The 21,214-nt window shown below is 42.2% G+C and overlaps 2 protein-coding genes across 5 annotated transcripts in view; one reads left to right on the top strand and one right to left on the bottom strand.

The window, feature by feature from the left end:
- mdn1 (midasin AAA ATPase 1) overlaps positions 1-21,214 on the top strand; it is a 305,960-nt gene that overhangs the window by 32,041 nt on the left and 252,705 nt on the right. For all 4 annotated transcript variants that reach the window (XM_077586594.1, XM_077586596.1, XM_077586595.1 and 1 more), the window contains exons 9-10: positions 4,793-4,907; positions 11,306-11,484. In XM_077586594.1, the coding sequence (XP_077442720.1) occupies positions 4,793-4,907; positions 11,306-11,484 (294 nt within the window). The remainder of the gene's footprint in view (positions 1-4,792; positions 4,908-11,305; positions 11,485-21,214) is intronic.
- Positions 9,920-10,790, bottom strand: LOC144064244 (eukaryotic translation initiation factor 3 subunit F-like). Its single transcript, XM_077586601.1, has 3 exons — positions 10,636-10,790; positions 10,149-10,262; positions 9,920-10,062 (listed from the first exon to the last, which is right to left on the bottom strand). Exons 1-3 carry the CDS (start codon positions 10,672-10,674, stop codon positions 9,985-9,987), a joined length of 231 nt encoding a protein of 76 aa, XP_077442727.1. The 5' UTR covers positions 10,675-10,790; the 3' UTR covers positions 9,920-9,984.

Raw genomic sequence — 21,214 nt, 5'->3', positions numbered from 1 at the left:
TGGTAGCCTTTGTTACTGTGGTCCCAGCTCAGTAGGTTGCCCTGCGTGGTTCTGGGATTTTGCTCACCGTTCTTATCATTTTGACGGCATGGGGTGAGCTCTTGTATGTCTTCCATTTTCTAATAATGGCTCCCACCGTTTATTTTTTTGCACCAAGTGTTTTACCTATTGCAGAATCAGTCTTTGCAGCCTGGTGCAGGTCTACAATTTTGTCTCTGGTGTACTTCGAAGCCTTTTGGTCTTGGCCATAGTGGAGTTTGGAGTGTGAGAGACTGAGGTTGTGGACAGGTGTCTTTTATACCGATAATTCTGTTTTGACATAGGCTTTATCATCATAGTCGAATCATCAAAAAAGCCTATTGTCATCATACACAGCTGCGTATGACGAAATTGGTGGTGCTACTCCACAAAGTGCGCTTTCCCAGCAAAAGAGTAATATAGAAATATGAGTCACATCCTGTTAAGGTAAATTCTAAAATATTGCCTAATCTAAGATATTATTACTATCCACGGAGATCCCGGTTGTCTCGATGTCCTCGGGGATATTATAGGTTCGTTGGTAATCTGTTGTGATGGATATAACCGCATCTCCTCCCGAGAGTAATTAAATCCTGGCGACTGTAGAAAAAGTATATAAGCCACCTTTGTCGAACAATAAATGTCTGAATCGAGGGACCGGCTTATATGCGCAAAAAACACGACATGCACGAAACTGCAAGTTGAAGGCGTCATGCCACAATGACGTCATGACTCAATGACGTCGGGACGTCACGATGCATTGGCGCCGAGACGTCACGACGCAATGGCGCCGGGACGTCACGACGCAATGGCGCCGGGACGTCACGACGCAATGGCGCCGGGACGTCACGACTCAATGGCGCCGGGACGTCACGACGCAATGGCGCCGGGACGTCACGACGCAAGCGAATGTGGCCGATACGGTTGGTCATTTATGTCAAAATAGATATAAGATAAACATAAAATGCTAAACAAAAGTTATTTTAACGTGAATGAATGAAATTCAAGGAAAAAAGGCACGTATCTTACATAAAACGTGAAAAAACACGTTCCCGCCAATGCTCTCTCAGGGCACAGCCATCTTATCTAGGTCCTGGGGCAGCCATCTCACCTAGGGCGCTGCCATCTAAACCGATTTAAACGTGCTCTGACTGGCCAGACGCAAGTAGCCTTGATTTTGAAATTTAACAAATTCTGTTTGATTTTTTGTCATTTTATTACTTGTTTGAAAGTGACAACTATTGGAGTAATATGAACCATTGAAAGAATTTAGATAATTTGACAGAAGCAATATGGCTGCCACAACATCTTAAACTTCTGTTAAGAAAATTGTAATTTCTGTAATGAGAAAGCATCAGGTTATCATAAAGATGGACTTATTTTTCTAATTGGATAGTTTGATATTTTGCATTTACAAAGACAAGCATATGCATTTGATTCATACAGTATCTTAAATACCAATTGTGATGAATTTTCTTAAGATTTTCCCTTCAAAGTAACACATTTGTACTCCCTATTTAATTCATGAATATGGAGGTGAAAATAGGGGATCAGGGCGTCTTATGCGCGGGCAGCTTATATGTGAGTAAATACGGTACGTATATATACAGACGCTCCCCTACTTACGAACGCAATTGGTTCCGAGCGATTGTTCATAAGTTGAATTTGTTTGTAAGTTGATTCAGTGCTATATTTTGTATTATAATTTATGTTTAAGGCCGATATAAGTATATTGAAGGTTTATATAAGTGCATTTGTATGTTTAAGGCTTGTATAAGTAACACGCATTGGTTTGTACTGAAAAAAAAAAAAAAATGGAGAGAATATGTACAGTACTGTAGAGAGAGAGATAGATTTATGTATTAGAAACTGGCCAAAAGAAGCGACCTAATGACGATTGCACAGTTTTCTTCTTTTTTTCATCATAAATTATGCGGTAGCACTGTATGGCATCATTCAATTGATTTGCAAACTTTGTGCAACGATCAATATTTGGGTCCTGCTGCTCGATCTTTCTGTTTATAAATGGTACTGAATGTGCAACGCTCACCACTCTCACGCGCATAGAGCTTCGTTATTATTGCCACTCGTTTCAAATGAAATGGCTTGCCTCTTCCTTGCAACTCTCTCAATAGAAGCCTTTAGCTTTTTACCAATATTCAATATTGGATGCATGAGATATTTAATTATACAAATGAAAAAGGTTCTTTGCACACTGGAGATACATTCACGCACTTCCGCATTGCAACGAAGAAGAAGGTAGATGCTGGGTGAGCTGAGCTCTCACAGCGCCAGGCGTCGGTATTAGCGGCGGAAAGAAGTACTACTCCGAAAAAGGCCCGAAATACAAAATTGGACTTGCGAACATTTTTGGACTTAAACGCAATTTGCAGACATGTTCGTATGTACCGTTGTTCGTAAGTTGAATGTTCGTAAGTAGGGGAGCGTCTGTATGTACATTTCATGTTTATTTTTATTTATTTTATTTCCGGTCTACTGTCTCTCTTCCTTTGTCTGTGTTTTCACCTTCCTTTTACTGCAACAAAGTGAATTTCCCAAGTACGGGATGAATAAAGTTTAATCTACAGTATTTTCAAACCTAAAAAACTCACCGTGTGATCGGGCGCAGTCTCATTTGCCGGTATATTTTCAGTTTTTTGTCAATACAGTGGTACCTCGACATACGATCATAATCCGTTCCGAGACTGAGATCGTATGACAAGCTTTTCGTAACTCGAGCGGACGTTTCCCATTGAAATGAATTGAAAACAAATTAATTTGTCCAACCCTCTGAAAAAACACCAAAAGCAGGATATTGGATTGGAAAAAATGTTTTATTTCTTCTAATTCGCAATCTATTAACAAAGTAACACATAACTAGTGGTTTAATAGTAATACAATTTGTTTAATCTAACTAAAATTGGGCTGATTTCGCCGACGGGAGACAGATGCACAGGGGGGGTGGGGGTACTTTTTTTCCCCACGACAACGCACTCGTAAACGGAACAAACAAATTTAAATTAACTTGGATTAATATATACAGACACACTCAAACATACGCTTAATGTAACTTTACACAAAACTGAATTCTAATTTGTTTTAATCTTTTTTTACCTTCGTTCTCTTCGGGTTAGTTGTTTGCCACGCCTCCACCCTCACATTTGCTATCGATGGATTGTTTGCTGTTGTACTACGTATTCCCTTCAAAATATTCCGAAAATGATGCACACAAATGTCCTCACAATAGGATAACCCACGACCACTTGCCAACGAGAAATAGTCTTGTAGTACATATTAGCGATCGCTCTGCTGCTCATAAGAACATCAGGGGGACCGGCTCGCAACTCCCTCATTGTAATAGCTCTGGTCGCAACCGCTTTGAACGGCGCCTATGAGAGAGAGTTGCGACCAGAAATATTACAAAGAGGGAATTGCGAGCCAGTGCCGCTGGATGTTCTCATGAGCAGCGAACGAGAAGTAATATAATACTCCTCGTATTAGATAATAATAAGAGGAAATGCAACAGCTGAGCTTACCCACGTATTGATTGTGGGTAATGAAGTTTTATTTTGAGAAAGAGTGCCATTGCCTATCGGCGTTGTGTGCAGGAGTATACTTCATTTCCCAGAAAGCCCTCTTTTTGCCCGCGCATGTGCGTTTTGCGTTTCCTGGGTGATGCGTAGGAGAAACTCGTCTGAATTAATCGTTCAGTGCTCGTAGATATTGTTATACACGGAAGAGATGCGGCAAAAAAGACAGTGTGCTACAATGATAAACAGCCTCATGTCGTGGCCACCTGGCTTGGTCGCATCTCGAAATTTTAATTGTATCGCGAGCGAATTATTCGATCGAAATTTTCGTCATACCAGCGTATGTCGTATGATGAGCGGTCGTATGACGAGGTACCACTGTACATTGGACTCCTCGTCCGATAAGGCGCTCGCATGACACTAGGCTAGCGTACCTATGTTATGCTAGCCATTAGCCTACCTATGTTATTCTAGCCGCTAGCGTACCTATGTTATGCTAGCCGCTAGCGTACCTATGTTATGCTAGCCGCTAGCGTACCTATGTCATGCTAGCCGCTAGCGTACCTATGTTATGCTAGCCGCTAGCGTACCTATGTTATGCTAGCCGCTAGCGTACCAATTTTATGCTAGCCGCTAGCATAAAATCGTCAAGTAACTCGTGCGACGCTGCCTGCCCGAACTACAGTGTTGGTCATCCGGTAGCAAAGCTGTTAAATTGTGTTCGAGCCATGGCTTCATTCCATTTTCCAAGCGTTAACACCCGCATTGTCTTGTCATTCACTCCAGGCATTTCCTCTGTATAGCTCTGATATGCTGTTTCTTTAAGTATTGAGTGTTTCTGAGGGTTAAAAGCGTTGCAAGCACACGGAAGTCAAATGCCTTGCCAATCCCCTGGGATGTTTTGAATGGATTTACCGTAATGCTTGGAATGCGCGGGGAGGATTTTTTTTAGGGTGAATGTCCGCTGGGTTGATCGCAATAAGTAGCGTGCCGGCAAGAAATAAAACCAGTCACTCAAGTGGTCAGGGCCATACAAAAATTGAGTTTAGTGCACAGACAAAACACCCCGGATTGGGCGCATTGACCATTTTAGAGAAAATTTTAGACTTAAGTGCGCCCTATCGGTTTGAAAATACGGCAATTAAATTTTTTTAAGTATCATAATTGTTCAGTACCTTAAGTGGGAGTATTTTCAGGATTCTTTCTTTTTTCCCTCTAACTTTTGTATTCATTTATTTTTACAGGATCCATTACAGTGGTGGCAGTCGGCACAAACCCCCAAACTCCAATGCAACTTTGCTTGATAAGTACTGGACCAAGGTAGAGATTGATTACATGACCAGGACAGAATTGAAGACGGTAGGTATTCTTGGAAGAAATACCCCCCAGAAAATCCCAGTTTGATTTTTAAAGAAGTTATTTCCAAATTAGAGTGGAAAATATATGGAAAATAAGTATTCGGTCACCTACAAACAAGCAAGGTTTATGGCTGTCCAAGAGGTCTAACTTCTAAGGAGGTCTCCACTCGTTACCTGTATTAATAGCATCTGTTTTAACTCATTATGGGTATAAAAGACACCTGTCCACAACCTCAGTCTCTCACACTACAAACTCCACTATGGCCAAGACCAAAGAGCTGTCAAAGTACACCAGAAACAAAATTGTAGGCCTGCACCAGGATGGGAAGACTAAATCTGCAATAGGTAAAACGCTAGGTGTAAAGAAATCAACTGTGGGAACAAATATTAGAAAATGGAAGACATACAAGACTACTGATAATCTCCCTCGATCTGGGGCTCCATGCAAGATCTCATCCCGTGGCGTCAAAATGATAACAAAGGTGAGCAAAATCCCAGAACCACCTAGTGAATGACCTACAGAGAGCTGGGACCACAGTAACAAAGGCTACTATCAGTAACACAATGCACCGCCAGGGACTCAAATCCTGGACTGCCAGACGTGTCCCCCTTCTGAAGCCAGTACACCTAGGCCCGTCTGCGGTTCTCCAGAGAGCATTTGGACGATCCAGAAGAGGACTGGGAGAATGTGTTATGGTCAGATGAAACCAAAATAGAACTTTTTGGTAGAAACTCAGGTTCTCGTGTTTGAAGGAGAAAGAATACTGAATTGCATCCGAAGAACACCATACCCAATGTGAAGCATGGGGGTGGATCATCATGCTTTGGGGCTGTGTTTCTGAAAAGGGAACAGGATGTCTGATCTGTGTATAAGAAGGAATGAATGGGGCCATGTATCGAGAGATTTTGAGTAAAAATCTCCTTCCATCATTAAGGACATTGAAGATCAGACGTGGCTGGGTCTTTCAACATGACAATGATCTCAAACACAGACTGGCTTTGTAAGAAGCATTTCAAAGTCCTGGAGTAATCTGGCCAGTCTCCAGATCCCATAGAAAATCTGTGGACGGAGTTGAAAGTCTGTGTTGCCCAACGACAGCCCCAAAACATCACTGCTCTAGAGGAGATCTGCATGGAGGAATGGGCCAAAATACCAGCAACAGTGTGTGAAAAGCTTGTAAAGAGTTACAGAAAATGTTTGGCCTCTGTTATTGCCAACAAAGGGTACATAAATTATTGAGATGAACTTTTGGTAATGACCAAATACTAATTTTCCACCATGTTTGGCCAATAAATTCTTTGAAAATCAAACAATGTGCTTTTCTGTTTTTTTCCACATTCTTTCTCTCATGGTTGAGGTTTACCCATGTTAACAATTAGAGGCCTCTCTAATCTCTTCAAGTAGGATAACTTGCACAATTGTTGGTTAAATAAATACTTATTTGCCCCACTGTATGTATGTACGTGTGTGTGTATGTATATATATATATATATATATATATATATATATATATATATATATATATATATATATATATACATATATATATACATACATACATGCATATATACATATATACACAGTGGCGGGCGGTGCATTTTCTGGTAGCGCCTTCAACGTATCAATCCAACCCTCAAACTATTTCATGGCTATAAAACCTCTACTGCAGCTACAGCTGCGACACATAAAAAATAATCAATAAATTAATGCACAAAAATTGGGTAAAATCCACTTCCTAGCAGCATTTCATGATTAAATACAAATACTGGAGCTTTTCAGACATTAAAACCAGGCCAGGGGGTGATTTTCCCGGGAAAAGACAGCGATGAACGTCAATGGCGTACGGGCAAACATTGCCCGAAAATGGGGTAAAATCCAGCCGAAAACCGCATTTATTGATTAAATACAAATACTGGAGCTTTTTAGACATCAGAACTTCGCCCACAATTGAAATATTATCTAGGAATTTAGCCATATTTGTAATTTTACTCACCAAAAATCCTTTTTACACAATATCCATCCTCCTGGAGTATCATTTCCCCGGTAAAAAGACAGCGATGGACGTTGATACGTCCATACGTGAAATGACAAAAAATGCACTAAAATTAGGTAAAATCCACTTCCTAGCATCATTTATTGATTGAATACAAATACTGGAGCTTTTGAGACATTACAACCAGGCCAGGGGGGTGATTTTTCCCGGGAAAAGACAGCGATGGACGTCAATGGTGAAACGCCAAAAATTAAACTGGAGTAAAATCCACTTCCTAGCAGCATTTTGTGATTAAATACAAACAATGGATCTTAAATACAAATACTGGAGCTTTTCAGATATCAGAACTTGGCCCACAATTGAAATATTATTTAGGAATATAGCCATATTTGTAATTTTGCTCACCAAAAATCCTTTTTACACAATATCCATCCTCCTTTCTTTCTTCCTTCTTTCCTATCGCCATCGAAGCTAATGATGAAAGTCGAGCCTGTCCTGTCATATTTCCGGCATAGTCCGTTTTGAAAATAGCATTAAATCCATACAACAATATACTATTTGCTTGTGGAGCTAAGTTAGCGCGCTGAAAGTGCACCACACACCATTTTCCCGGCTGGAGTTTGCGATCTCGGCTGCCTCGGTACTGCTTTGGCCCGCCTACTAGCCAATCATAGTTTGTGAAAGCAATGACATATCCCAGCCAGCAAAATGCTAACGCCTATGAAAAATATTGTGGGGTTGCCAACTTGAAATCTGATTGGTTAAAAGCAACAGTCTAGTTTAATGCAGCAGAGCCCGCAAGAACTGATTGTGCAGGCTTTGAGGCAGATCTGATCTGGCAACAAATAATGGCTGAAATGTGATTGGTTAAATGCTTCAATATCAAAACACACATCTGGAAGCAGTGCAACCAGGGGGAAAAGCAATGAAAGGAAGCTAACAGACCATTTGGAATAATAAGTACGTATCAATGGACAAAATATAATATGATTCAGATATTTCTTAGGCCAGCAGAGAAGGCCTTGAAGGCCCTGACGGCCCGCCACTGTATATATATATATACATATATACATACATATATACATATATATATATATATATATATATACATATATGTATGTGTGTATATATATAGACATATATACATATATATGTGTATATATAGACATATGTATGTATGTATATATATACATATATATATACATATGTATGCATATATACATATATATATATATATATATATATATATATATATATACACATATACACATGTATATATACATGCATAAATACATGCATATATACATGCATATATACATACATATACATGTATATGTATGTATGTGTGTGTGTGTGTATGTATATATATATATATATATATATATATATATATATATATATATATATATATATATATATATATATATATATATATATACATATATACATATATACATATATACATACAGTGGTACCTCGTCATACGACCGTTCGTCATACGGAATGCTTGTCTTACGGGGGAAATTTCGATCGAATAATTCGCCCGTGATGCGGTCAACGTTTCGTGATGCGACCAAGCCAGGTTGCCATGGCATTTTTTTTGGCATATCTTTCGTGTATAACAATATTTACGAGCACAGGATGAGCTATTCAGACCAGGAAACGCACAACGCGCATGCGCGGTGAAAAGAGGGCTTTCTGGGTAATGAAGTATACTCGTGCTCGCAAAAGTATCCCCGGTAGCAACTCTATCATAGGCGCCGTTCAAGGGGATGCGAACACAGATGCTACAAGCTAAAAGGAGCCGCTAGCCAGCGCCCCTGAAGCTCCCATGAGCAGCGGGGCGATCGCTGATAAAAGACTCTGCTCGTTGGCTGCTCATAAGAACATCGGGGGCACTGGCTCGCAACAGCATCCCCGGTAGCAACTCTATCATAGTCGCCGTTCGAGGGGATGCGAACACAGATGCTACAAGCTAAAATGAGCCGCTAGCCAGCGCCTCCGAAGCTCCCATGAGCAGCGGTGCGATCGCTGATAAGACTGCTTGCTGCTCGTTGGCAAGTGGTCGTGTGTTCTCCGATTGTGAAGACATTTGTGTGCATCATTTTCGGAATATTTTGAAGGGAATAGTACGACAGCAAACAGCCCATCGATAGCGAACGTGAGGGTGGAGTGTTTGTTCTGTTTACGAGTGCGTTGTGTGGAGGAAAAAAAAAAAACCGAAGCCCCTCTCCCCTCGGCGAAATCCGGCCAATTTTAGTTAGATTAAACACTTTATTTCTATTAAACCACTCGTTATTTATTACTTTGTCAATATATGGCGAATTATAAGAAATAAAACTTTTTTTTTCAATCCAATATCCTGTTTCTGGTGTTTTTTTCAGAGAGTTGGAACGAATTAATTTGTTTCCCATTCATTTCAATGGGAAACTTTACCTCGAGTTACGAGTAACTTGTCATATGAGCTCAGTCCCGGAACGGATTAAGCTCGTATCTCGAGGTACCACTGTATATGTGTGTATATGTGTGTATATGTGTGTATATATATATATATATATATATATATATATATATATATATATATATATATATATATATATATATATATATATATATATCTATATCTATATCTATCTATATCTATCTATATCTATATCTATATCTATATCTATATCTATATCTATATCTATATCTATATCTATATCTATATCTCGGTAGCCAGAGTTCCCGTGTTACTCCCAAAAACATTTACTTGTGGTTAGTGTGCTTAAAAATGTCAATTTCCCAATCTCCCGAGGCAAAATTTGTACACTTGTGCTACTAGAAAAATTAAATATCAATATTGCTTGAATACAATGAAAGAATAGAAGCCATTTCCCTTTTAAATAAACAGAATGCCTTTGTCACGATTATTTGGGTAACAGTTGACCGATAATGATCGAGAATACCTTAAAAAAACTGGATAATTGACATCTCTTTCCCGCATATTATCACAATTGATTTCACATGACACTCCAAGGAATATTTACCCTTTATTCATTTGCGAAAACGAAAAATGTGATTAAAAAATTAAATATCTGCGCCTCAAAGCAGCACCAGCTTCTCATTGAGGGCGATCTGCGCTTGGGTGAGGTTGGACAGGTAAGTCACCATCAGGAGGTCCTGCAAGGAAACATTGAAAATAGTGTAACTTCACGTGCATTTTGCTATCAACTATTCTGAAGACATGAAAAGGAACATAAACGTACGTTGATGTTAGAATTGATCATGTTCTCGAAGTCCTCTGCCGTGATGGTGGGCACCTTGTTGACCAGGTCCATCAGGAATCGACCCACACTGTTGTCTGCCGTCACCTTCCCAGACTGAGGTGAAACAAGTGGACAATTTTAAAGGAATTATCGAAATTCTACGAGATGTACCTGCTTCTTCCTAATATGATTTTTTTCTTCCTCTTGCTCCTATTTTTCTTGTCTCCATTAGATGTGATTACAACAAAATAATTCACTGTTTTAAATCTATTGTATTATTCAAATGTTCATTCACAAACGTTCTTAGCCTTAGTGGTCAGCACAGTGAATCATGGGATTTTTTTTTTCTAGTGAGATAACTCATATTTTTTTAAGATAAGCTATAGGCGACACTATGTAGCAGTTTATCTCAACATATTTGAACATGGAGAAGGGTACCAATTTAAAAAAATAACGGCAAATTGACACAAAGTCTGCTGCGACTTACCAGCACATCCTTGATGTATGCTAGCATGGTGGTCAGCATGTCCTGGACACGGGAAGCTGAGCTGGCCACCTGGGCTAGGTCGGACGTCAGGCCCTTGGTGCGACCAGGGATGATGCGTGTTCTTTGCAGAAGGTCCACTTAAGACATTAATAAAGTAAAGAAAAAAATGAATCGGATGAATAATGATGCTAAGCCCAAATACATCTACAGCCTTTTCCAGACTAAAAGTTGAATTATTTTTCTGAGTGTAGCGGGGCCTGTGACTTATACTCGGGTGTGACTTATAGTCCGACAAATACAGTAACTGTAAATCAAAGGCACTCTGCCACAGCTTCTTCCAAGCACAAGTTCAAGCACACCACGACAAACGGCAGTCAAAAAAACATGGGAGTTGTTGTGAGACAGCCAATGAGTGAAATTGTCAAGCAACAAGCAATGCATCCGCGACAATTTCAAAATTATGTATTGGATACAGGAAATGTATTGACGTTTTCGTAACTTAGACCTTTTTTCCATATCTTAAGCCACTCATTTACATCTAAAGGTTTCAGAAATGTGAAAATTTCATACCTAGAGGCATTCGTAAGTAGAGGTAGGACTATATTTGTTAAAAGAAGGTACAACTGTACAAGACTTTTGTGATTTGAGCTTATCCATTTTCTGTTTGCAGGTTGTTATCAGTAAGTTTCCGATACTTAAAATTGTAGCAGATCGTCTATTGGATATATTCTGCCACCTTACTGGGGATCGGCATTTGGAGCCATCATGCCCACAAAGCATTATTGAAAATCACCACGAGATGTACAAGGAGAGCTCCACTCCGCTGGAGGGGAGAGAACTTTCTCTAAGGTATGCATCAGTCCACAGTAATAAAATGAAATAATATGTCCTTCCACAATAACATTTTAACGTTGCTGATTGTATTTTCACACCGTGTAATAGGGCAAAGTCTCATTTGCCGGTATATGCTGTTTTTGTCGATACAAATGGCGTTACAATGACACTAGGCTAGCGTATGTTATGCTAGTTGCTAGCGTACCTGTTTTATTCTAGTCGCTAGCGTACTTATGTTATCCATGTCCCTAAAAAGCCAACCATTGACAGGGCTGTGTCACTTACGCCTGTGATCATGAAGTGCTTTGAAAAGTTGGTCGCCCGCCATATCAGGGACGCAATCCCTCCCGCATTTGACCCTCACCAGTTTGATTATACAGACGCTCCCCTACTTACAAACGAGTTAGGTTCCGGGCGATTGTTCATAAGTTGAATTTGTTTATAAGTTGTTCAGTTCTATATTTTGTATTATAATTTATGTTTAAGGCCTATAAGTATATTGAAGGTTTATATAAGTGCATTTGTATGTTTAAGATTTGTATAAGTAACACGCATTGGTTTGTACTGAACAAAAAAATTAAATAAAATGGAGATAATACATACAGTACTGTATACATACATTAGAGAGAGAGAGAGATTTACTAGAAACTGGCCGAAAGAAGCTATCTAATGACAATTGCAGTTTTCTTTTTTTTCATCATAAATGATGCGGTAGCACTGTATGGCATCATTCAATTGATTTGCAAACTTTGTGCAACGTTCAATATTTGGGTCCTGCTGCTCGATCTTTCTGTTTATAAATAGTACTGACGGTCGAACGATTCAAATTGTATTCCCGTGCAACGCGCATCAAGCTTCGTTATTATTGCCACTCATTTCAAATGAAATGGCTTGCCTCTTCCTTGCACCTCCCTCAATAGAAGCCTTTCGCTTTTCACCAACCATATTGAATAATGGATGCACGAGATATTTAATGATAAAAATGAAAAAGGTTTTTTGCGCACTGGAGATACGTTCATGCACTTCCGCACTGCAACGAAGTGGGCAGAAGAAGGTAGATGCTGGGTGAGCTGAGCTCTCACAGCGCCAGGCGTCGGTATTAGCGGCGGAAAGAAGCACTACTCGGAAAAAGGCGCACATTACAAAATCGAACTTACGAACATTTTTCGACATAAACGCAATTTGCAGACATGTTCGTATGTACCGTTGTTCGTAACTCGAATGTTCGTAAGTAGGGGAGCGTCTGTATAGCAAACAGGTCCACTGAGGACGTCATTGCCGTAGCTTTACACACAGCACTGAGCCACCTGGAGCACCATGGGAACTATGTGAGGATGCTTTTCATTGACATTAGCTCATCCTTCAACATAATACCAGACATTCTGGCTGACAAACTCTCCCACCTTGGACTATCCTCTTCCATCTGCTCCTGGTATTAAGAACTTCTTAACAAACCGTCCTTAAACTGTTAGACTTGGTCCCCACCTCTCTTCCACCATTACACTGAGCACTGGCTCCCATCGAGGCTGTGTACTGAGTCCTCTTCTATACTCCCTGTACACATACGACTGTACACCGACCCACCACTCTAACTCCATCATCAAATTTGCCGATGACACCACTGTGGTCGGACTCATCTCAGGGGGGATGAGTCTGCCTACAGAGATGAGGTCAACAAACTGTCTTTGTGGTGTTTGGTGAGGAATCTCACACTAAACACCACGAAAACTAAAGAAATAATCCTGGCCCCACTCCTCATAAATGGAGTATGTGTAGACAGTTCAGTCCTTCAAATTCCTGGGGGTCTACGTCACGGACAAGCTCTCCTGGTCTATATACACCACGGCAGTAGTGAAGAAGGCCCAGAAACGACTCCATTTCCTCAGGGTACTCAGGAGGAACAAGTTGGACACTAAGCTTCTGGTGACCTTCTATAGAGGTCACTGTGGAGAGCATCCTGGTATACTGCATTACAGTGTGGTACGCTGGAAGCACGGCAGCAGACAAAAAGGCCATGCAGAGAGTGATTAACACTGCCCAGAGGATCGTCGGCTGCTCTCTGCCCTCACTGGAAGACATTGCCAGCCCTCGTTACCTCAGCAGAACATTGTCGGGGACCCATACCACCCTGGTCACAACCTGTTCCAGCTGCTGCCCTCTGGCAGACTACTGGTCTCACAAAGTACAGACAAATAGGCTTAAGGAGTTTTTTTCCCACAGCCATCAGGACTCTGAACTTGCGGTAGCACGACACACAATCCCTTCTGTGTAATAACTTCGGGGTCAGGTAACATGAAGGACGTTGGGCGGTGATCTGCCTCCTACTGGCTGACTGAAGGTAAGTGAGGAGACATATGGACGTAAGTGATGCGTTTTTTCTTTCTTTGTTGGCATCTGCGAGGTAAACTTTATCTGCAGTCGGCGGGATTTGGTTGTGCTCGAGGGGTAATGCGATGTATCCATCACGGCAGAATGCCAACGAGTCTGAAATTATCACTTATTTGGGCCTTTTGCTGGAAAGCTCACCTTGTGGAGAAGCACTACCGATTTCGTCATACGCAGCTGGGTATGATGACAATTAGGCTTTTGTCGAGTCAATGATGATGACAAAGCCTATGTCCGATTATTATTATTATGTATGTGTATGTGTATATACGTTGCAGAGGTGAAAGTCGACACAAGTGGTGTTAACTTTCAGACATTTTTGGTTCGAAGAGCCTTACAGCTGATGGGAGGAAGTATTTGCGGATGCACACCTTCTTGCATTGAGGGTGCAGCAGTCTATTGCTGAAGGAGCTGTGCAGGGCCTCCACAAACTCATGCAGTGGGTGGGAGGTGTTGTCCATGGTGGACATCATCTTGGCCACCATCCTGCTCTCTCCCACTTCCTCTACAGCAGGGGTCTCAAACTCACTTTACCTGGGGGCCGCTAGAGGCAGAGTCTGGGTGAGACTGGGCCGCATCAGGATTTCCACAAGAAAAGCGCTGATAAAACATTCCAACGTTATCAAATATCTTTATTTTTTAACAAAAAATAGTGAATTAAATAAATTAACTTAAAGATGAATAAAAAATAAATCAATGCGTAATAAAAAAATAAAAAATATATAATGAGCATACAGTAGATATACACTGGCTGGCTAAGTAGAGAAAACTAATTATTTTTATTCCGTTTCAAATGTCTGTATTAACGGTACTCGGATGATTCGCCTAAATAATAATCGGACATCGGACATAGGCCCCTGTTGTAGTTATCACAACACACAAGCCTACTTGTCATCACACGCAGAAACTGCGTGTGACGAAATTGATGGTGCTTCTCCATAAGCTACGTTTACTCGGCAAAAGACCTAAATCTAGTACGGACTTGTAATAAAGACGTTTCGCCAACGGACGTTTGACAGACAGACAGGTCGCCGAATGGATGTTCTGCCGAACGGAGGTTTCGCCGAAACGGGATTTGCGCGCTCGCCCTGCCCCCCGATCGTGTGTACATGTTTGTCAACCTCGGCCCGCGGGCCATATACGGCCCGTTAGGATTTTTAATCCGGCCCGCCGAGTAGGTAAATCATACCCCTACTGTCATCGGAGGGGTTTCTCCCCGGGAACACTGCTTCGTGGGCGGATTTTAATGACACATCACATGCTGAGTTTCATTATCGAGCTCCATATATTTCCCGAGTTTGAGCACTTTAAAAATTGGCGGGGGTCCCCCCCCGAGCCGATCAGAGAATAGTGCACCGTGAGCGGACTGGGTTGGACGACGCCCCGCTGAATTTCTGCAGCTCCAGAAATTTTTCAAATTTGAGCCCCACACACATTGGAGGGGTTTTTCACCGAGCACACTGCTCTGTGGGCGGACAGGGGTGAGACATGCCCCGCTGGAATCCTGAGCACCATATTTTTTCTCTAAGCGTGAGCACCACACACATCGGCGTGGTATATTAAGTAGGCCAGCACTGACAAGTTGCCCCTGGCCTTGTAGCTTCTTGTTCAGTACATTAAGCTCATGTGTGATATCAACAAGAATAGCTAAGTCCATGAGCCATTTGAGATCACTTGGCACAGGAACAGCAACCCCGTCTATCTCCATGAAGTCTTTTACTTCTGCTCTCAACTCAATAAATCTCTTCAACACGTTTCCCCTGCTGAGCCAACGTACCTCAGTGAAGTAGAGCGCATCCCCATATTCTGACTCAATTTCCTCTAAAAAAGCACGGAACCTTCTGTGCTTTAAGCCCCTGGATCTGATTTGTTTGACGCATTTCACAACGACAGACATCACATTGTCAATCTTCAGGCATCTGCTGCAAAGGGCCTGCTGATGGATAATGCAGTGCAGAGCTATGGCCTCCTCCACACCCTCTTCCAGTTTTTTTGAACAATGCTACCAGTCCATTCTTCCTCCCTGTCATTGATGGGGCTCCATCGGTTGTTATTCCAACAAAGCTCTTCCATGGCAAACCGACATTCTCAATGACATCACACAGCTGGTGAAATATTTACTTAGCGGTGGTCTGGCCATGCATTGGAATTACTGTGAGCAACTCCTCCATCACTTCAAAATTGTCATCAACACCACGGACATATATTGCGAGCTGGGAAGTGTCTGATGTCTGCGGTCTCATCAAGAGCCACTGAATATACACTGAAACATTGTGCTTTCTCACACAGTTGATCATAAATGTCACTTGACAGGTCAGAAATGCCTTCTGGCACGGTTTTGGCAGAAAGGCTGATGTGGTTGAACTGACTTTTCTTTTCTGGACAGACAATATGTGCAGCCTGTAATATGCACTTTTTGATAAATTCACCTTCTTTGAATGGCTTTCCTGATTTAGCAATCAACTCACAAACGGCGTAGCTAGCTTTGACTGCTGCATTACTGTCTTTGGTAGCCTTCTTGAAGAAATCCTCTTGCCTCAGAAGACATGTTTTAAGACTGGCAACCTGGTTGGGTCTCTCATCTCCCTGGTATTTTTCGTACTCCTCAGCATGTCTCGTAGTATAATGACGTTTCAAATTGTATTCCTTGTGCACCGCAACTTTTTCAGTGCAAATGAGACACGGGGTGCACCTGTGCTCAACAAAGAAATATTGCACTCCCCACTTTTCTTGAAACTGTCTGTTCTCATCACCGACCTTTCTCTTCACGGCATGCTTTGAAAGAGACATCTCTGGGGCTCTGTAATCTGTTTCCACTTGGAATGAGTCTCGGGTTGAACTTTAACTTTCAGTCGCGCGGGTCTGTGGCGCATGCGTAGTTTCGCTCTCCGATCGTATTGGATTACGGCAGTTCTCCGAATTTCTCAAGTGTCATGTTAACGCACTTACTGTTACGTTTCAGTTTCACTCGCGGAGATGGCTACAGACAGACACAGGCTGGATCACGGATCATAGCTCCTCATTCAGTTCTATGCTGAGAGCAGCGGAGGACTGTGTGCGCCGAGCGGAGTGAGCTGATTGGAGGAATGAATGAATGAGTGAGTGAGTGAGGCACTGGACAGCCCGGCCGATGTCCCGCCCTCCAGAGCCGTATACCTCACCGTGATTGGTTCATTCAGCTCCGAACACAACAAGTGTCATTCATATCAATCTTGCGGGCCGCACGAACAATCTTTCATATTAAGACAGGGGCCGCAAATTATAGTCCCGGGGGCCGCGAGTTTGAGCCCCCTGCTCTACAGAGTCCAGAGGACAGTCCAGAACAGCTGACCCTCTTGTTCAGCCATTTCCTGTCCCGCTCCGTGCTCCCCTACCACCAACAGACCACTGCATAAAACACTGTAGATGCCACCATAGTGTCATGAAAGTTCCTTAGCAGTGCCCTGCACACTCCAAAGGACCGTAGTCTCCTCAGTAGATGGAAGCGACCCTGGCTCCTCTTTTACAGGGCATCTGTTTTTGGACCAGTCCATTTTGTTGTTGAGGTGAACACCCAGGTACTTAAAATTCTCCACGATTTCAATGTCTGTTCCCTGGCTTCATCCGGAAATCGATCACTTTGTCGTACTGGCGTTGATGTAGAGGTGTTTTCACCCACACCAGTCAATAAAGGCTGTGATGACTCCCTTGTACCTCTGGTCGTTCCCGTCTGTCACTCGTCCAACAATAGCGGTGTTGTCAGAGAACTTCTGGGGTGGCAGGTGTCTTTGTTGTCTGAAGTCTGATGTGTAGAGTGCGAAGAGGAATGGGGAGAGCACAATGCCCTTTGGGGCCCCTGTGCTGCAAACTACCATATCAGACAGACATACAGTCCTGAAGTCTCACATCTCAGAATCGAATATTGAACTGATTCAGTTCATTTGCCCACTTCCTGTGTCCAGACTCAGGGTCTCTCTCTCTCTGTTGCCTCCATGGCCGAATATGGTCTTCAAGCTCCTCCAGACCTCTCTGGCGTTGCTCGTCTGGAGTTGGTCTTCCAGCTTCCTCTTGCAGCTGGCCTTCCCCCTGCTTATCTCCCTCCTCAACTCCTTCTGGACCATTTTCAGCCTCTCTTCGTCCTCGGATCTATTAAAAAAAACCTGTCTTTTCTTTGTTCAGAAGGGCCTTTATATCCGGGGTTACCTATAGCTTGTTATTCGAGAAACACCAGACCTTCTCGGATGGTACAGTGTTCTCAACACAGAAGTTTTTATAATCTCTGATGCACTCGGTCATTTTACCGGTATTTAAACTTGGTGTGACCTGCTAGACACAAGTAGCCATGATACAAGTGTTCGTAGTGTTTACCATGTCAGCACATCCCAATAGTTGTTAAGGCTAATCGAAGGTTTTGTGGTCGATCATTATATTATCAGCCTTGATACCTGCGTAACGTGTATCTCATGCTATTATTGCATCCAGAGACTCAGACACATTTCCTGGTTGTACTGCTCGCTTGACTTAGAATTCGTCTACGTACATGCAACATCCTTTCTGAATGGGCAATTCAGCAGATGATCCTTTCGATTCTTACGGTATCTCAGAAATACCGCGTGTTGTGTTTTCTTAAGATTTTTCCTTCAAAGTAACAGATTTGTACTCCCTTTTAAAACTATGAATATGGAGGTGAAAATTGTGAATCGGGGGGTCTTATACGAGAGATCTTAAAATTCAACGATTTTGAGGCAATTCTTTGGGTGCGGCTTATACGTGGAGGAGGTCAATATGCGACAAAATAAGGTAATATAAAAGACTGAGAAGGACAACGTGTTGCCATTGCCTGGTTTCTTCAGATTACATTTCGAATCACTCACAAACCTGTGAAGAAAAACTATGCCGAGCCTATTTCTGCTTTGTTTGGATTTCGAATCCCATCTCATTTTCTGAACCGCTTTATCCTCACTAGGGTCGCGGGGTGTGCTGGGGACTATCCCAGCTGACCTCGGGCCAGAGGCAGGGGACACCTTCAATTGGTGGCCAGCCAATCGCAGGGTACAAGGAGACAAACAACCATTCACACTCATACCTAAGGGCAATTTGGAGTGTCCAATCAGCCTACCATGCATGTCTTTGGAATGTGGGAGGAAACTGGAGTACCTGGAGAAACCCACGCATGCCGGGGAGAACATTAAAATCACACGCGTGGAGAGCTTATATGCGAGTGAATACGGTAGTTGTATTTGTAGTCGTACCTCTACTTTCAAAACTAATTGGTTCCAGAACTTTTTTGTAAGTTGAGAATTTCGTAAGTAGAGGTGTACTTTATACGTAATTTCTCTAATTCGTTCCACGGTCCTCACACAACTAACAACTAAACCCTTTATATTGGTCAAAGTTTCCCAATTTTGTATGAAAGATGTGAAGAAATACACAAAAATGAGAGAAAACTATAAGGAAATGATTTAATAATGTCTTAAAATAAAGAAAGCATGTGAAAATGTGCCCTGCGCCGCTGATATAGTTCCCTCCGCGGCCGTTATAATTGTAGATGTGATACCCGTGTTATCCGTTAGATGGCGGCAAGAGCCCATTCTACCGTGGCCGAAAGCCGTCCACTTTGTAGATTAGATTAGAACTTTATTTCATCCTGTATTCGGGAAATTTGTTGGTTGCAGTAGCAAGACAGACAAGACACAAGACATTGTTGACCTAGGTAAAAAAAAAACTGCAGCCACACACAGGAAGTCCACAAGGTGGGGACGTTCTGCAGACTGAGACTGAGGTTACTGCACAGTCTCTCAGTAGTCTAGAGGTTTTAAAGATTATCTTCCTTGCCTAGATCCTCCTAAACTGTCCTATCACCTAATCAGCAGCAGCAAAGAAGCCGGTTGGGGGCTTCAAAGCACAGAAGCAGCCCAGCAAGCACTGGCAGCTCCTCCATATGACCGGGGAGAGATCTCAGGCTCCCAGAACAATGATGGAATGCTCGGTCTGGAGCGTTGCCTCTTCTCGCAGCACTATCATCCACTGCTCACAGCTTGTCCTGCGTGCATGACAGCGGAGGCACGGCTAAACGGCTCCAAAGACGTCTAGGACTAGCACAAAGAAACCAAGCCACGTGACCGGTGGGGTCGAGTCACAAAGGTCGCATAACAAAGCAAAAAGTGCAAAGTATATGGGAAAGCATTAAGAAATATATAAAAAGATAGAATAGAAGCAAAAACAAAACGAGCAAGAGTGGATGGAGCTATCGCTACCGGCTGCCACTTGAGTGGTGCCATCTTGGTTGCAGTAGCAAAAACGGACACAGATACAAGAAAAATACATCGTACAGTTGGATAAAACTGGAACCACACACAGGAAGTCTTCCACAAGATGGGGGACTTCTGCAGAGTGAGACTGAGGTTGAAAATATGCATAGTCACTCTTCCAAGCGTATCCGCACAGTCCCTCCGTAGTCTGGACAGAAGGTAATTAATTACCTATCTTTTCTGTAAATTTGTTGTCTAAGTCAAATGGCTGGTGAGCTATTGAAGATATTAGGTGCTAATAACAATAATAAATAAATATTTAATAATTTGAGTGTTATTGGTAAAACAGGTTTTTGTTAAACAGAAGGTAATTATCAATCTTTTCTGTAAATTTCATTTCAATCTGTCAAATGGCTTGGGAGCTTTTGACCAAAATTGGTGCTGATAACAATAATAAATTAATCTATAATCCTTATAAAGCGTGATTTATGGGTGTGTGTGTGTATTTGAAGATTCTTTCGATACCTTTGTCAAAACCGTGCAATTAGGAGAGTTGACATTTTTCATGGTGACCAGAACCGGCTGTCGGATCATAAGAGTGATTGAATTTCTTCACCTTCTCTGTGTGTAAACTTAATGTTTTTTTTGTTAAACATCCATTTTTCACATGAGAATATTTTTAATAGCGCAACAATTGCCTTTTGGTTCTAAACAAGCAGGTGGGACTGGCAAAGCCGGGCCCCCCTGTTTGTTGTCATTATACGAGAGCGGGGTGGCCCAGTGGCGCGAGTGGTTAGTGCGTTGGCCTTACAGCTCTGAGGTCCTTGGTTCAATTCCACGTCACGTCCACCTGTGTGGAGTTTGCATGTTCTACCCGTGGGCTTCCTCCGGGTACTCCGGTTTCTTCCCACATTCCAAAAACATGCATGGTAGGCTGATTGGACAAATTGGCCCTAGCAATGGGTGTGTGCATGGTCGTCCGTCTCTTCGTGCCTTGCAATCGGCTGGCCACCGATTCAGGGTGTCTCGCGCCTCTGGCCTGGAGACAGCTAGGATTGGCTCCAGCACCCCTTGCAACTCTAACGAGGATAAAGCGTTTCAAAAAATGAGATGAGAATGATGAAATGAGA

This window comes from Stigmatopora argus, chromosome 19, assembly GCF_051989625.1.
Source record: "Stigmatopora argus isolate UIUO_Sarg chromosome 19, RoL_Sarg_1.0, whole genome shotgun sequence".
In the NCBI taxonomy this organism is placed as follows: domain Eukaryota; kingdom Metazoa; phylum Chordata; class Actinopteri; order Syngnathiformes; family Syngnathidae; genus Stigmatopora; species Stigmatopora argus.
This window is presented reverse-complemented; position numbering and strand designations above follow the sequence as displayed.

What these genes read in the sequence shown, in the direction of transcription:
- LOC144064244 (XM_077586601.1), bottom strand. Translation starts at nt 10,674, where the DNA reads ATGCTGACCACCATGCTAGCATACATCAAGGATGTGCTG. An exon ending in CATACATCAAGGATGTGCTG is followed by an intron (nt 10,263 to 10,635) that starts GTAAGTCGCAGC and finishes GTTTCACCTCAG; the next exon opens with TCTGGGAAGGTGACGGCAGA. An exon ending in TGATCAATTCTAACATCAAC is followed by an intron (nt 10,063 to 10,148) that starts GTACGTTTATGT and finishes GTTTCCTTGCAG; the next exon opens with GACCTCCTGATGGTGACTTA.